The following is a 17,420-nucleotide window of genomic DNA, read 5'->3' on the forward strand; positions in this document are numbered from 1 at the left end:
CAGCATGTCCAGATCCTTACGCGACCGGCTCTTCTTTGCCGTCTTTTTAAAAAGGCGGTGATCCCTCCGCGCGAGTTTTACGGTTGGAAGAAACTGAGGGAAGCCGCTGGTGGGGGAAGGGCGAGGGAAGTAGTCCTCTTTAGAAGAATAAAATGTTATGTATTGGCTGCGCTGAGGCCAGTTCGAGGGTGGGCGAAGGTTTGGAGTGTATCGCATCGGGGCTATAGAGGGGAAGCTACACATTTTGAATGTTTTTCCTCTGAGGAGTTTTAACACCCCACCAAAAACAAAAACCCACTCCAAAGTCCGTGTGGCATTTTGCTACCTTGAACCCTTCTGACGCGACAAAAACCCGCGCGTAGGAAAACCGCGCTTTAGTTTCTGGCGCATGTCAACGTGCCTGTGGTAAATCTCACGTGGGAGGGAGTTCCGTCGGTTACCTCTGGCCAGAAGGACGACTAGAAGTCATTTCGCCCCGATTTTCCTGATCATGTTGAATACCAGAGGGCAGGGGCAATCTTTTCCCACCCTCAGATTTGGTGCAAGAAGCTGTTTTTCCGTTAGCACCGCATAGCAAAAAGTGTTTACCGATTAAAGTAGGGTGGTTAAAGTTAGATTAAGGTGCAGTCTTGGGAAGAAAGCCACACTAAAGGGAGGAGCAGTCTAGTTTCTCATAAAAAAAGAATAGGACCTGCTCATTTTGCCTCATATCCCAGGTTCTACAAAGGCCAGAAACCGTTTTTTTAAAAAAATATTATTATTAATATAATGGTACCTAGGAGCCAGTATAATGGTTCGAATGCTGGACTTTTCCCACTTTTGAGCCATGAAGCTCACAGGATGACCTTGAATCTCTCAGCCTAACCTACCTCAGAGGATCGCCGTGAGGATAAAATGGGGAGAGGGAGAACCATGGACACCACCTTTGCGTCTTTACGTCAGCAGTTCTCAGGGACAGGAGTTTCTATCATATTCATGGTGCCAGTGTAAGTAACCTCCTTTGCCGCATTGCCGTGCTGCAAAATGAAAATGATTCCATGTTCGTTCCTGCATTGCAGGGGGTTGGACTAGATGACCCCAGGGGTCCCTTCCAACTCTAAGATTCTATTATTCTATGTCAACAGCACAACATCACCACACAACAAGCCCACACAAGGCAGCAGCTGCACAGATATGCACATTAACACAGACGTGAACCCAAGTTAGGGTAAGTGAACAGGACAGATCAAATTTCCTTTGGGGAGTAGGATAGTGTCTAGCAGGCAAACCAAAGCAATAACAGGAAAGGGAAACAAGACCCTTCTCCAGCTCACAATCACCATCATCATAAATTTTATATATCCCATCCAAATGATTGGGCTGCCACAGTCATTTTGGGTGGCATCCAACAAAAATACAAATACAGCTTTTTTTTAATAAAAAAAATATAAAATTAAAAGCTTCCCAAAACAGCTCACCAGAACCTCAATTACTGCACAGCAGCTTGCAGAAAGGAATATATCTGAAGTGAATTGACTGGCAGCAGGTGGCACTGTTGGATAGTGAATGTTTCAGAAATATACATCAGGAGACAATCTGCCTGCTTGTGTAAGGTGAAAGAAAGCAGTAATACATAACTTTTCAAGATTTATTTTCTTGCCTTTATTGGCATAAGTTAAAACAGTAAAATCATAAAAATAATACAAAGTCATCCAAATACACTGATAATCCAAACACAAACAATACATAAAAGACTAGATAACCACCATTGAATAAATCGGGCAACTTTAGATTTAGCTTTAAAGATCTTGGCTAAGTACCCCAAAACAATCTTGGTAGTTTTGGGAGTATCATCCCTCAGGAAATACTGGATTATAGACTCTTTGCAAATCAATATTTTGAGCTGTAAGGGAGTTGGTAGGAGATTTCTGCGATGGGTGTTGAGAAGAGGGCAATCCAAAATTAAGTGATGTATTGGTGTTTTCTTATTACAGGAACAGAATCTGATCTGGAAGGGGATTTTTTGAAACCTTCCAAACAATACAGATGAGGGGAATGCATTTAGACGAGTTAGCATAAAAGCTCTTCTATACGATGGAGTATCTAAATTATAAAAGTAATTAGGCATTACTCCATGGTGGGACTGCAATCCTTTTCAAGACTCCAAGAGATATGGTGAACCTGCTCTCCTTGAAATATGGATGTAAATTGAACTCTGAAAACAATTCAGAGTTAAACCCTTGTCTCTCTTAACAATCCACAGTACACTGAAAGGTGTGGCCTTAAACAGGGCAGAGAAACAGTTTGAAAGTGTCAGCTCCAGATACCCTGTTCCCCTCATGGCCTAAAGCTGCACAGAGCAAAAGGGCTGAATGTCAAGGCTCACAGCATACTAAGAGCTAGTGTTCTATGTAATTAGGCATGATTGCAAGGGCACAACACAAAGACAACTGGAGGCCTCATGGATGATGATATTGTGCTCACAACCATTACAAGTTAAGGAAACACAGCTGTCTGTGGTGTAACTTGGATGGGGCAGAACAGACCAGATTCTTTAGACCAGAGTGTGTAAAACACACCCAGAAGCCTTTGATCCTTTTTCTTACTGCAGGGATGGGGACCCTGTGGCTCTCCAGATGATGCTTACAAACCACTTACACACGTGTTGCTATGAGAAATTCACACTAAAATCCTGATGCTCTTTAAAATTTTTTATTGAATATAAGAAGAAAACCAAACAATAACAGGAACAGACATAAATACCCCCCAAACCCTCCTGCCAATGGTACAATGGTACATTGTAATTATACAATGGTACATTGTAATAAATTCAAGTTTTGACATCATCTTTTGTTTCTACAGCATAAAGGGTAGAGCTCAAAGTCTGAGCAGCAGTCAGTTCATCATTCACAAAGAAAGAAAAGTTATTTTTCCTGAAAGGAGATGTAGTCTGTAATTACAACATCCAAATTTGTAATGCTGCTGCTGATAATCAGTCTCTAAGTCCAGTATTGTTGGTGTATGTAATAAATTGCCAAAATGCTGATGAATTTTGATGAGGATTTTTTTTTTAATGCAAAATGTAAAGAACTGAATTTTAGATTGGAAAAATTAGAAATTAGACAGAACTGAAACTTATCGATTCTTCCATCCCTTGCTGGCTGGAGTAACTATTATGATTAGTAAGCTACTGATTAGCTCATCCCACCCTGCACTGCTACTATTTCATTATCTGGGACAGTGGCTTTCAAACTTCCTTCCAGAAAAGCCTGGGCTTCCCTCAATGTTTATCAGGCTCTTCAGTTAGAAGACCGGTAATGGTGGCAGTATCCTCAAAACATACCTTGCTCGCCACTATCAATCTTCTATGCCAAGTGCAGCCATGGGAGAGAGCTAGTCATTGTCCCAGGATGCATTCTCAGTTTGCACTAAGCAAAGGGAGTAGTAGGAATAAGCGAAACTGCCAATTTCAGCTTCTCACTGTTTCTCATTTTCAAATTTTTTCTTTAAAAAGAACTGGACTTTTTGAAGTTTGGAAAGTGATAGGGAAATGCATTGAAAAGCGTGGGGAAAGTGTAGGAAGATATGCAAACACTTGGCAAGCAAATCAGGATGAACGCAGGCTGAATACACATGTATATAAACCCCTCAAGCTGGCAAACAAATCAGAATAAATGCTCAATAAGAAACAGATACAATCTGAGCCCCTTATATGCTTTGTGCAAACAAATCAGGGTGAAAGCTCAATAAATAGGTTGTCTGGAGGAGCCGGCTAGCGAAAATACCTGAATGTTGATACTCTCACTAGCATGAGGAAAATGCTTGAGGTGCATACATCATCATCACCGCTTATTATTGATAAATGCATCTAAAATATACTGGCTGTTGTACATGGATAAATTGAACAGATTCCTGCTTGCTGATTCACAATCGAAAACACATGAGACAATTTTGTATGCACCATACATTTAAAGCAGATTTACAGCACATCTCCCACCCTCAATAACCCTGAAAACTGTAGTTTACCCTACACAGAGCTATGATTCCCAGCACCTTTAATAGATGACAGTTTATTGCTTCAAATGTGCCATAAGTGTATGTTGTATACACAGTCTTAAGGAGAGGGGCATTGGAGAGAATGGGAAAGCTTTGTATTTGTTGAGTGAAAAACATTTAAAAAAAAAAAAAAAGAGTTAAATCCCGAACAGTTATGAATGTAGCAGTAGGAAGGAGAATAATTGAAGAAATCAAATAGAATATCCAGAAGGAAATGTGGGAGAGAGACATTTTGAATCAGTTCTTAAAGGAAGACAAAGAAAAGGCCAGTCAAATATTGAGAACAAGAGAGCAATGCACAAGGGACTGTGGGAGAAAAAAGCAAGGAAATTAATAATAACACAAAGGGAATGAAGACTGAGGATGAAGCTTTGTTTTCGGTGAAAGGAGAAGAATACAGAAGAAGCAATAAAAAGATTAGAAGAACAACTATCATGAAGAGGCATAGAAGGTGTTTAAACTTAATACAATGATGAGGGGTGTCATTTGTGCAGGGCCAGGACATCTTGCTACTTGAGTCAGAGCAGCAAATCCGCCCTCCCCATCTAGAACCCAAGTCTGGTTGAGTTATTTTGGCACCTGAGGCAGAAAGCCCTACAAGTGCTTCTCTTCCCCCACACCCTCTGCAGTAAAAAGACATTAATAATTAAATATAACTTTGTTGCCCTATCATGACTCTCAGCCACCTGTGGCAGCTGCCTCACTCAGGCTTATGGTAGGGCCGGCCAGCCCTGTGTTGGTGTGTCTGCATTTTCTTTGAGTGTGGTTATTGGCAAGCAAGGATAGAGCTAGTTTAGCTGTCAGAGAAGCCTGGGGCACTAAATATGATTTAGTGTGGCGTCTCCTTGGCTGCTGATCCAAAGCTCACAAAAACCCTTGAGTCCTCCCAAGTCTCTCAGCCTAGCTCACGAGACCCCACTCTGTTCTCAGAGACCCAGGTGTTCTGGCAGAAGCACCACTCCTTCTTTCTAGACAGCACAAGAGTTCTGGCTGGCAGGCCTCCCTACCATCTTGAAGGTGCCCTGCCCACCCCCTTCTCTGCCCCGGGCACTCTGCCTGCCCCTATGTCACCGCCATTCCAGTTATTTTTAGCTCTCCCCTCCTCTGATCAGTGTACTGCTGGGGATGGGGGCGGTGCTGGTTTTTTTGGCAAGGGGGCCAAGAGTCTGTACCGTCCTGGGCAACCTGATACCTCTAGGTCTGAGGAAAGTGTTTACAGGCAGAAACCTTGGACGCTGGCACTAGAAGGCAGGGGTGTTCTCAGAAAGGGGACATAGAGAAGGGCAGTGGGGAGGGGGATCTAGATTGCGGGTCTAACCCCTTTGCAGAGAGAAAACCAGAGGAAGCTTGAATGCAGTGGAGCAAGAGAGGAAGAGTAAGAGAGGTGGCACGTGGGTGTCAGTGGCAGGAGACTGGCATTACGAAAACAAGTTCATGCCAAGAAAGGAAAGAGATGGTGTGAAGTAGGGAAGGGGTAATAAGCAAATGAGAAAGAGAGAGAGAGAATCAAACCAGAAGCGAGGTCAGATATGCTTGAAGTAAGGAGTGGATCAGTGAAAGGAAAGGAAAGGGAGCTAGAACAGCAGGAAAGTAAGAGAGAGAAGATGCCATCTGAGATTCAGATAACGGCGTGAGTGAACTGATATTGGGAAGTGTACAGAATAGCTGAACAGTCAGAAACCATTCTCTGGAGAGGGAGAGGGCAGCAGGGTGAAGTCTAGCTCATGGCTCCTGACCTCATGCTAGGATCACTGTAGCTGCAAACCTGCCATGGAGAAGCTATTGCCACCAACGGCAGTGGACAATGAACCCATTGCCAACGGCGGGGGGTGTCGGCACAAGGACTGCTGTGAGCGGGTGGTGATAAATGTTTCGGGCCTACGCTTCGAGACCCAAATGAAGACCTTGCTCAGGTTCCCCGACACCCTACTAGGTGACCCGCGCCGCCGCGTGCGATACTACGACCCACTGCGTGGTGAATACTTCTTTGACCGCAACCGGCCCTGCTTTGACTCCATCTTGTATTATTACCAGTCGGGAGGGCGGCTCCGACGACCAGCCAACATCCCCATTGACGTTTTCCTGGAGGAACTCAAGTTCTACCAGCTAGGGGAGGAGGCACTCAGCAAATTCCGCGATGATGAGGGCTTCATTAAGGAAGAAGAGCAGCCCATGCCTGATAGGGAGTTTCTCAAGCAAGTGTGGCTGCTCTTTGAGCATCCAGAGAGTTCCCAGGCTGCTCGCATCATCGCAATAATATCAGTGATGGTCATCCTCATCTCTATTGTGATCTTCTGCCTGGAGACCCTTCCTGAGTTTCGAGATGAGAGGGACATGACGTTGCCGGTGAGTGACTAGCTCCACATTGATCTTTTTTCTCTGCACTTGCTTCCAACGTTTGTCTTCTCTTAGTGGCACAGCCATAACATTTTTAGTAGGTTCCAAATCAGGGTGAGGTCCAGAGGGTGGCAATATTGGGCATTTGCCAGGGCTCCAAGTCCAGCAGAGGGCCCACCACCCTAGCAATGCTACCATTTCCAATTTGGGCAGAGTATCCAAGAAGGTCAGGTATCAGAGAGTTCTCTCCCAGTGGGACGGGCACTGAAGGTGCCATTCCTGAGCCCAACATCCTAGAGCCAGCGGCATTAAAAGGTATTCTTATTTCCTATCCCTCAAAATTGTCAGATTATAACTAAGCCTTCTCCAAAGTTTCCACATTTTATACAACTCTCATATGAGTCCTGCTTCACCACTGAGATTTGGAAATAATCATCTACCACCACTACCATCAAGATAATAGTTCCACTAAAATATAAGGGTATTTTTTCACAGGCAGAAGAGAGGGAGAATCAATTGATGGCAAATATTGAATTTGACATATGAAAAATGTCAAATGTGACTTTCATATTTTTTAAAAAACCCTTCTTTTTATTTCCCATTCACCACATTACCTTTACTTGGAAACCTGAGATTTAGGATGTCTCCTTGTAAAGAGTGATAGGGATATGGGCAAGTCTTCAGTCTATGAACCCCCAAGGCTCTATCTTGGCCCCAACATCACATAATATAAATTCCCCAAATAAAATGTTTCTTACCTATAATTGCAGAAGCAATTTAGTGGGAGTCGCATATGACCAGCTGCGAATATTGGGGGCTGCTGTCTAGTATTGGAAGAAACAGGAGGCAATTCAAAAAACTACTTATGAGTCAAATAAGTGAATTTTTGGGGAAGAACTTCAGCATTCTCTTCTCCATCCCCTACTATCCCTCAGAGATATAGGTTCATATTAGAACCTCTCAGGGCCATCATTAAAGTAGCAGAAAGGGACGCGGGTGGCGCTGTGGGTTAAACCACAGAGCCTAGGACTTGCCGATCCGAAGGTCGTGGTTCAAAACCCCGTGACAGGGTGAGCTCCCGTTGTTTGGTCCCTGCTCCTGCCAACCTAGCAGTTCGAAAGCCCGTCAAAGTGCAAGTAGATAAATAGGTACCGCTCTGGCGGGAAGGTAAACAGCGTTTCTGTGCGCTGCTCTGGTTCGCCAGAAGCGACTTAGTCATGCTGGCCACATGACCCGGAAGCTGTACTCGGCCTATAGAGCGAGATGAGCGCCGCAACCCCAGAGTCGGCCACGACTGGACCTAATGGTCAGGGGTCCCTTTACCTTTACCTTTAGCAGAAATAGGGATAAATCACAAGCTGTAATATTATGGATTGGTAAGTATATCTCCTGTGAGGCTATGACATCCTGGAATTGTGGAACAATGTCTTAGCAATGAAATACATCCCACAACCCTGCATGCTATGCTTTAATATTATTAGCATTTTATCTTTTTATTTTAGAGGCAACCTGAACACCTTTGAGAAGGGTAGTAAAAGTGGATTCATACAGCTTTGGTTGCCATCATCTAGCCAAAAATACATGTAGAAAATGATAGTGGGAAGGGTCCCATTCCAATACATATGGAGATTAATGTTGATGGGCCCACAGCCTCACCATACCTTGGGGCCTTCTGATGTCCCACCTACACATATTGGGAACAATCCTGTAGCAGTGGGAGAAACATTTGCATTAATTCACACTTGGAGGTTTAATGTTATGAAAAGATGTCTTTTCTAGTCTACAGCCCCAAACTGCAAACCTTCAGAAGCCCCAGATCATGTTGCCATCTCCAGTGCCTCCATCATCTGTGTCATCTTTCCAACCCCCAGTCACTGCCGGGTGGTTATAATCAATCTTCTGATGCTGTGGAATGGACACACTGTTTTCACTCTTTACTAGACTATGTCCCGTTCATCTTCCATGACCACTGGATCTGCTTTGACCTTGGTGGAATGTACAGCAACAAATACATTGTACTGAATGTAACTCAGTGCATATTGGCTGATTTGGATTTAGGTCCCATCTGCACTCTGCATTTAAAGCATATCGCTTTAAATAACCATGGCTTCCCCAAAAGAATCCTGGGAAGTGTCATTTGTTAAGAGTACTGATAATTGTTGGAAGATTCCCTATGCCCCTCAGAAAGCTCTAGTTCCCAGTGTAGTTTAACAATCAATCCATTTTCCCAAGGAACTCTGAGAATTGTAGCTCTGTAAAGGAAATAGGGGTCTCCTAACAATTCTCAGCACCCTTAGCAAATTACAGTACCCAGGATTTGGGGCTGGCGGGGACAAAGGCGACCCATTGCTGTTTAAAGTGTATGATATTGCTTTACATTTATAGTGCAGGTGGGGCCTTAGATCTGGAGATCAGGAATGCCAGTGTGAAACTGGTCAGAAAAATAGGATCCATGTGGTAGGATCTTTAAGTGGTTCTTAAGGAAACCTGCAAAAGAGAAGAACTGCAGTGGTGGATGAAAGCTGGGTGCTACAGGGTTTTGGAGTGAGTAATCCCATAACAGTGGCTAGTAAGTTCCCTGTGTGGGATTAGATCCCATTATTAGATCAGGTGACTTAGAAAGAACAGAGAGATTCCATCATCCTGGGAATAGGGAGGGACTATGTTGAGCCAAGGCTCATCTCTAAAACTTGTGTAGAATGCATTTCCCACATCAGTGAGCTAACATAACCTATATGCTAGGGACAGAGCTCAGCAGTTTATGCTTTGAGGTAGAGTGAAGCAGCCACCTCAGGCAAGTGATTAGGGGCATCATGAAAGGGCATCATATAAATTATTATTTCATTATCTCTGTTGTATTTTTGCCACCTAGGAAGAGTGTGCTTCTAGGATTTTGTGCCTCAAGTACCAATATACCTCCACTGGCTTTCGGCACTATACACCTTGAGCTGAAGAACACCAATTGCTGCTTTTCCCATCAGGCAGCAAAATAGCTTAGCTTATTAGAAATAGCTGCTGACTAGAGAGCTTGGCCATAACATAATATTTTACACAGAAGTACCAGAGATAGTACCTGAGTCCTGTCTTCTCTGGTCACATCCACACCATAGATTTAAAGCATTCTTAAAGCACTTTAACAGTCACGGCATCCCCCAAATAATGATGGGAATGATTCACCATCACAGAGCTACAGTTCCCATCTACAGTTCCCCCGGATATTTGGGGGGGAACCAGGACTGTTAGTGTGGCATAAGAGTACGGTACTTTAATTGTATGGTATGGCTGTGATAAATTTATTTTATCTGCATATCATGGAGTTCCCAATCCTGTATTTGTCCCTTTATCATTAATATGAAGATGGGAGATGTTTGCAAGCAAGTATGGTGGACAGGAAGTGGATGCTTAACTCTCCCTCTCCTTGTCAATTCTCCCTTACAGTCTCTTCACCCAGATGTTTCTACCTAGGCCCTCCCATCACCACTCATCCAGCCCTGAGACCAAACAATAAGTTCATGTGTGCCTGTGTAATTTGTAGCTATACAAAAGTTAAGTGATAGGGATGGGATGCAAGAGTCCTGATTTCCACTTTCTATTGACCCATTAAACCTCCTTTCTAGAGAGCCATTTCAAACCTCTTAGACCTTCAGAAACATGCACTCAAAACAGGAGTATTTGGCAGAGAGAAATACAGCAGGAAATTAGAGGGCAGATAAAACTGGGAAGTTGTGGCAGGAAAACACTGGGCTGAGAAAGGGTTAAGCTTCCTTTCCCCCCTATTACAGTATTTATCCAGGCAAAAATGTCCACTGTCAAAGTTGAGATGATTTGCTAAAGGTTGTCATAGTTACACGCATTTGTGTCCCACAGTTAGTTTACTCTAAACCACTAGACACTTTCTAAGAGGGCTCTGGAGTTCTGGCTCCCAGCTGTTATATTTCTCTGCAGGAATTGAAATAGGGTGTATGTGTGGTGGGTGTTTAACTTTGTAGGGGGATTAGACCCATTACCCTTGATGAATGTGGACTCAGCTGTATGGTAGCATGTGGGAGAGGGAGCCGTGACTATTTAGTTAGATTTAACTGAAGAAGGTTGAATTAGAGTTATCTGTATTTACATCAAGGGTGTTGCATCTGTGGCCCTCCAGATGTTCTAAGACTACAACTCCCATCATCATTGACCATTGCCCATGCTTGCTTGGGGCTGATGGGAGTTAGAATCTGGCGGTATCTGGAGGGCCATAGGTTCCTCTTTCCTAACTTACGCTCTTCTTGTTTTCTTGTTGGAACATTGCACAACACAGCAAATGAATTTCTCAAATGGAGTGTGCTCTTTTTCAGTCATGTGTCTGGTAGTTCTGGTCCTTCAATTGATCTAAGCAAATTCCTTCACATGATCAGGCAGAAGATGACTTATTTCAAAACATAAGACTCTGTTCAGTGATGAAAACTAACACCGAACTGTCGTTGCTGTGGTTGGAAGCATTTATTGATTAATTTGCGTAAGGATTTATACCTCACCCGTCTAGTGTTCACACATCTCTTGGGGCTGTTTACAACAATTAGTTGTACTGAAAGTTTAATTCCCAGTGAAATCTATGGGACTTTGTAACTAACTTGTCCCATTGATTTTAATGGGACCCAAGTACAGCTAAGTGAGTCTGGATCCAACTGATAGTACCAAATGATTTTTTTCCTTTTCAACTAAAAAATGACAACACAACAGCCATATATACTTACCAGCTTAAAATGCAGCCAGGTTGTTCTTTTTCTCAATGGAGATCAAATTTAGTTTGGTGGGGTTTTTTTTGGGGGGGGGGGACATATCTATATGCAGTATTTCATAAGAAATGACAGGATAGATATGGATTGTGGCTGACAATTGTGCACACCACTTCCCAAATAATTGGTGGGAGCACACTGGATACAGAGTAAATGGGAGCGAGTACACAGCCTGAATCTGACTAATTTGTCCACTTCCATCCTCTTTATAACCACCGTGCATCGTTCCTAAAAACTTTCTGCTCATACCTTGCAAATCCCAATCCTCTCAGAGATAGCCTAGGCGCCCTAATTGGCTGTCCAGCAAGATTTCTCTGGCGCCTGCCTTCCTGCTGGTGTGACTGGCGTTAACCTGCTGCTGGCTCTGCAGCAGCGGCTGGCGGGGGGGGGGGGGAGGGGGCATGAGCAGGTGGGCTGGATTAACACCCCTGGTGCTGTGTTCACTATCAAGGGATCCTGACAGCAGCAGGATGAGGGGAGGCAGCAGGAGATAATTGATGTGATGTTTCTAGCTTTAAAGGCCAAAAGGACCTGGCTTCTGAGGCCAAGAGGGGAATCCCTGTGGGGCACGCTGCCATGCAGAGCCCCTACTGACCCTCCACATCATGGACTGCCCAATGGACTGCATCACACAGACCCCCTCCCTTACCTGATACCTGTTTCGGTGCAAGCATGGAAGCATCTACATCACCAATAGAAACAGCTGCGTCCTAATGCCGCCTTCCAATAACATTTTGCAAAGAGAAGCCATTTTCTTCTTTCAGAGCAGCCTGTTGTCTTTGGGCCCTTTTAAAATTCTGGAACCTAAATTTGGGGAGTTTCACAATAAAACTTGGTGTTTTGTACATTTCCCCCACCCCCCCCTTGCAAGGAAGGAGTCGTCAAAATTGGCAGATGGCTGTAATGGGGCACTAACACTGCGATGCTATGCATGTCTACTCGGAAGCAAGGCCCGTTAAGTGCAATGGAACTTGCTCCCAGGTAATTGTGCTGTGTAGGGTTGCAGCCTTTGTAGGCAGTAAGCCTCACTGAACTTAGCGGGGCTTCCTTTTGAATATACTTGCACAGGATTGTACTGAAAGGGACCTTCTTCCTCATCTTGCCCCCATGGTTCAACAGCCCCCAGCCTCCTCTGTCCCTGGAGCCTGTGGACAGTTAGTCTCTAGCTACACTTCTCCTTGTCATCTCCTCTTTCCCTGCTGCACCTTTCTCTCAGGCTCCAGTCTTCTCCATCTATACTTCTTTCAGGTCCCTAGGTCTAAAATGCCAGAGAGCCATTGCCAGGCATCAAAAAACAGTATTGAGCTAGATGGACCAATTGTCTGACTTCATATAAGGCAGTTTCCTATGTTCCTATGATCTCTTCTTTCATTCACCCTTCCTCTGTGCTTCCTATGTTTAGCTCCCCCACCTCTTGGTCTGTCTGATTAGCCAGCACCCCACCTCTGCTTTCTCCATCAGTCCTCAAGTACCTAGTCAAACTGACTTTTCACATCCCTTGCAGAGCAGCTGCAATGTTTGGGAATATTCTGTTTCTGATACCAGCCCCCTCAGATGCTAAAATGCTGGCGGTCACCAGCTATATATGATAGCTGAGCCAATCGTTTGCAAATGACAAAAGTTTATTTAGCCATGGAGATGAGATACCTGGTGCATAATGCAGCTTGGAAGGGTTTTTCTTCCCCTTCTGCCTGAATGAAAAGTTTTTACTACATAAGTGTTCTTGCTTTTAAGTGATTAATTGAGAACTGATTACAGTTAACAATTCCATATTTCAGTGAGGTGAGGTTTTGACTCTTTTTAATGGAAGTAAGCATTCATTTCAATTACCAACACAAATTTTTGCTTTCTGTTCTGAGACAGCAGCTATGATTAAAACCTTTAAGCAAAATCCTGAACATCTCCACACCCATTTATTTCTAGTCCTCATGGATTTCAAAGGAAAATCTAACCTTCAAATTAATGAATGTCTGCATAGGTGTTTGAGGCGTCTTGTGGAAGGACAAGGCACTTAAACCTACCTCACAAGGTCATTGTAGGGAATAACTGAGGAGGGGGGTGAACCGTGTACTCTTTGGAGAAAAAGGTGGCATATAACTGCAATAAATAAGCTTTTTTGCTTACTTAGGGACATGGGTGGCGTTGTGGGTTAAACCACTGAGCCTAGGACTTGCCGATCAGAAGGTCAGTGGTTCAAATCCCCGCAACGGGGTGAGCTGCCGTTGCTTGGTCCCTGCTTCTGCCAACCTAGCAGTTCGAAAGCACGTCACAGTGCAAGTAGATAAATAGGTAGTGCTCCAGTGGGAAGGTAAACTGCGTTTCCGTGCGCTGCTCTGCTTCGCCAGAAGCGGCTTAGTCATGCTGGCCACATGACTTGGAAGCTGTACGCCGGCTCCCTCGGCCAGTAAAGCGAGATGAGCGCCGCAACCCCAGAGTCGGTCACGACTGGACCTAATGGTCAGGGGTCCTTTACCTTTACCTTTTTGCTGACCTGCTTAAGAAAACTGGAGGGGTCAGCCAGATGGAGATGTCGGTTGCCAACCTGGTATTCAGAGATCTCCACGGGGTTACAACTGGACCCGCACCAGTTGCAAAACGTGCCTGGCACCGGGGGAATTTTGCACACTGGTGAGGAGAGAGCTTAACCCTGAGTCCTGGTTTGAATGACACGCAAAGGCAAACCTTGCCTTAGCTGAGTGCGGCATTAAAAAGGTCTAGGGAGAAGCAAAGCAGCTAAGAGCTCCTCTCCAAGAGCCCACACAGTTGCACAGTCCCAGCAAGTGATAGTTTAACTTACCGTGTTGTATGAACCAGGCCATTGCTGAACTGGATGAACCAGTGGTCAGACTTGGTATCAGGCGGCTGGCTTCCTTTATGTTCTATGTTTCCTTTTATTGACTATGACCTGCTTCACAACTGCAATAAGATCAAGTAAAAACCAAAAACACAAAAAACCCCCACAATAAAACAACATGTAAAGGTGTGAACCCAGCCAATGTATCCATCCCTTACACCTTATTCATATCCAAGAGGAATAACAGATATGCATTCTATTTTTTTTATCAGAAGAATATTTATTAAACAATCAACATTAACTTACACAATAATACAATATATACACCACATTGCAAAACTTACTACATACACCTACTTTACAGAAAACAAAATAAAAATAAAGAGAAAGACAAAAGATTATAATAAATAAAATAAAATAAATAAAATAAAAGCAGATATGCATTCTAGTCTCCTATGTGTTTTCCCTATTTCCCTCCTTTTCATTCCTCTGGTCCCCATCTTTCTTATATTGCTGTGTACTTTAACACAAATGTATTCACACTGTACATTAGTGTACCCTTCGGAGAGCTACAATTCCTGGCACCCTTAACAAATCACAGTTCTCAGGATTCTCTGTGGGGAGCAACATGCTTTAAATGCACAGTTTGGATGTGACTAAAGGCTATGTACACACTATAATACCTTTAAAGCACATCCATAGCACATTCTTTCCATGAAAGAATTCTGGGCATGGCTGTTTGTTAAGAGCTGCTGGGAATTGTGACTCTGAGGGGTAACCTATGGTGCCCACAATTATTCAAGGCAAAGAATGTGCTTTGAACGTGGTTGTCATGCCTTGAGTGTGTCAATAACACCAACCTCTTTCAAAGGTTTCAGTGACATTTTAAATGTGGGGTAAGCTGTAACTGAGTTGCATCGTGAGCAATCATGTGACCACTTACTTTACTACAGGATGAACTGCAGGTTGAACAGACAAATTTCACAGATGGTAGATATTCACCCATGCAGCGCAATGCTATTTTGTCAACTTGGAAGTTAGCCCCACTCAGTTCTGTGGGGCTTAATTCTCCAGGTAAATGGGTTGCGTCCAACTTTAGTCAATCTCAGAGCAGACCCATTTAAACTAAGGGGCATGACTAAGTTAGTTTCAGGGACGCGGATGGCGCTGTAGTCTAAACCACAGAGCCTAGGGCTTGCCGATCAGGTCGGTGGTTCGAATTCCCACGACGGGGTGAGTTCCCATTGTTCGGTCCCAGCTCCTGCCAACCTAGCAGTTCGAAAGCATGTCAAAGTGCAAGTAGATAAATAGATACCGCTCCGGTGGGAAGGTAAACGGCGTTTCCGTGCACTGCTCTGGTTTCGCCAAAAGCAGCTTAGTCATGCTGGCCACAAGACCCGGAAAAACCGACTGCGGACAAACGTCAGCTCCCTCGGCCAGTAAAGCGAGATGAGCGTCGCAACCCCAGAGTCGTTCACAACTGGACTTAACTGTCAGGGGTCCTTTACCTTTACCTTTTTTAGTTAGTTTCATTAATTTCACTGGACGTACTCTGAGTAGGATACTTAATTGGATACAACCCAGTGTGTATACAATATAGCACCTTATATGAACAGGATAGAAAGAATAGCTAAATTGAAGTAGTTTTGCACATGACACTAAAATCACTTTTGAGCCTTTTGTATTATTAGTGTACATATTGGGATGTTGTTGGGAGTATACGCATTAAACTTAATGGACATGTCTCTAACTTGGGACCATTACTTTCAATGGGTCTACTCTTTGTATAAACTTTGTTTGGTAGAAAGTGGAAGACAGACTTCTTTAAAAATGCACATTCTATTTTGTGTAGGTGTAGAGAAAATACAAATGACAGATATGGCAAATGCAAAAAGAAAACCCCAGTCCAACAATTTAAGTATCACATGTGCAAACAATCAAGGGTTTTGGAGCCACATGCTGATCTTGGGCAATTTAAAGATCTGAATTTCAAGGAAATGAACAAACTGAGTGTTGAGAGATGCTCATCATACACATCTATGCATCTGGTAACTCAGAGGGCCCTGTCCACTCCCTGACTTATGCAGGGAGGGGCTGGATCCTGGTGGTAGAGCACATGCTTTTCATGCAAGGTATCCCACAACCCATTCTGGCACCCCCAGTTAAAGGAACTTAGGTGCCAGGGCTGAGATAGACCTTAGAGAACCCCATGGAGGAGCAGCTGTCTAAACTGTGGGGCTCAGGGTTGGGGTTCTGGGTTCATGGACTGAACTGGGGGATAAAAAAAACAGGCTTCTACAGTGCCTGGTGTGGTGGAAAAAAACAGAGCAGGGGTTTAGGTGAGTTGTGGGAGTTGATACTGTTTGTGTGATTGCTTGTAAGAACACATTGGCCTGTATGTGGGTTTGGAAAATCAGAATACGACCACAGTCTCTTGGGAATTGAGCTGCAGGAAACCCAGAGACATTTACCCAGGCGATTAACTGGGGTTGATCCAGACTATGCTAGTCAAGCTTGAGTCTAGTGATGGGGAGCCTGTGGCCCGCCAGATGTTGCTGGATTCCAACTCCCATCAGCATAGGGTTGATCAGCTTCCCAATGTTTTCAATAAAACTAAAGTGCTACTAACTTAGTCTGGACCCAACCCACTCTCTTTTAGAGTAGCCCTATCTCATAAGATTATTTTTACTTCGTATATATTTATTATGTTTCCACATACCCTTCCTCCAAGCAGTGGTAGACCGTGGGGCCTCAAATTTCAGCGATGCCAAAATTCAACGCCCCCACTCCTCTTGCCTTCCATTCCACATCAATGTTGCGGTGCCCCCAAGGCTCTGCACCCAGCACAACCAAACCAGTTGCTCCAAGGAGCTTAGGGCAGCATTCGTGGTTCTTTTCCCTCCTCCATTTTAGGTTCACAACAACCTCAAGAAGTAGGTAAGACCGAACACAAGTAACCAGTTCATATTTATGCAACTTGTTCATATTTACGCAAACGGAGTAGCAATTTGTTACTGATTTAGTCACAGTGTAATATAGCAAAGAGGGATGCGGGTGGCGCTGTGGGTTAAACTACAGAGCCTAGGACTTGCCGATCAGAAGGTTGGCGGTTCAAATCCCCGTGACGGGGTGAGCTCCCGTTCCTCGGTCCCTGCTCCTGCCAACCTAGCAGTTCGAAAGCACGTCAAAGTGCAAGTAAATAAATAGGTACTGCTCCGGCGGGAAGGTAAACGGCATTTCCGTGCGCTGCTCTAGTTCGCCAGAAGCGGCTTAGTCATGCTGGCCACGTGACTCGGAAGCTGTACGCCGGCTTCCTCGGCCAATAAAGCAAGATGAGCGCCACAACCCCAGAGTCGGCCACGACTGGACCTAGTGGTCGGGGTCCCTTTACCTTTAATATAGCAAAATGTCTCAAATACAGGCCTTTCAGAAGGTGGAAGAGGATTAGAACAAATATAAAAATCATGATAAACTTT

General features: G+C 44.2%; 1 protein-coding gene across 1 annotated transcript in view; it reads left to right on the forward strand.

Moving 5' to 3' along the window:
* Positions 1-93: 93 nt before the first annotated feature.
* KCNA7 (potassium voltage-gated channel subfamily A member 7) overlaps positions 94-17,420 on the forward strand; it is a 29,877-nt gene continuing 12,550 nt past the window's right edge. The window contains exons 1-3 of the mRNA XM_083408196.1: positions 94-188; positions 833-986; positions 1,974-6,381. Coding sequence (XP_083264322.1) covers positions 5,806-6,381 — 576 coding nt within the window. The 5' untranslated portion in view covers positions 94-188; positions 833-986; positions 1,974-5,805. The remainder of the gene's footprint in view (positions 189-832; positions 987-1,973; positions 6,382-17,420) is intronic.

Source organism: Podarcis tiliguerta (assembly GCF_965153285.1).
Source record: "Podarcis tiliguerta genome assembly, chromosome: 13".
In the NCBI taxonomy this organism is placed as follows: Eukaryota; Metazoa; Chordata; class Lepidosauria; order Squamata; family Lacertidae; genus Podarcis; species Podarcis tiliguerta.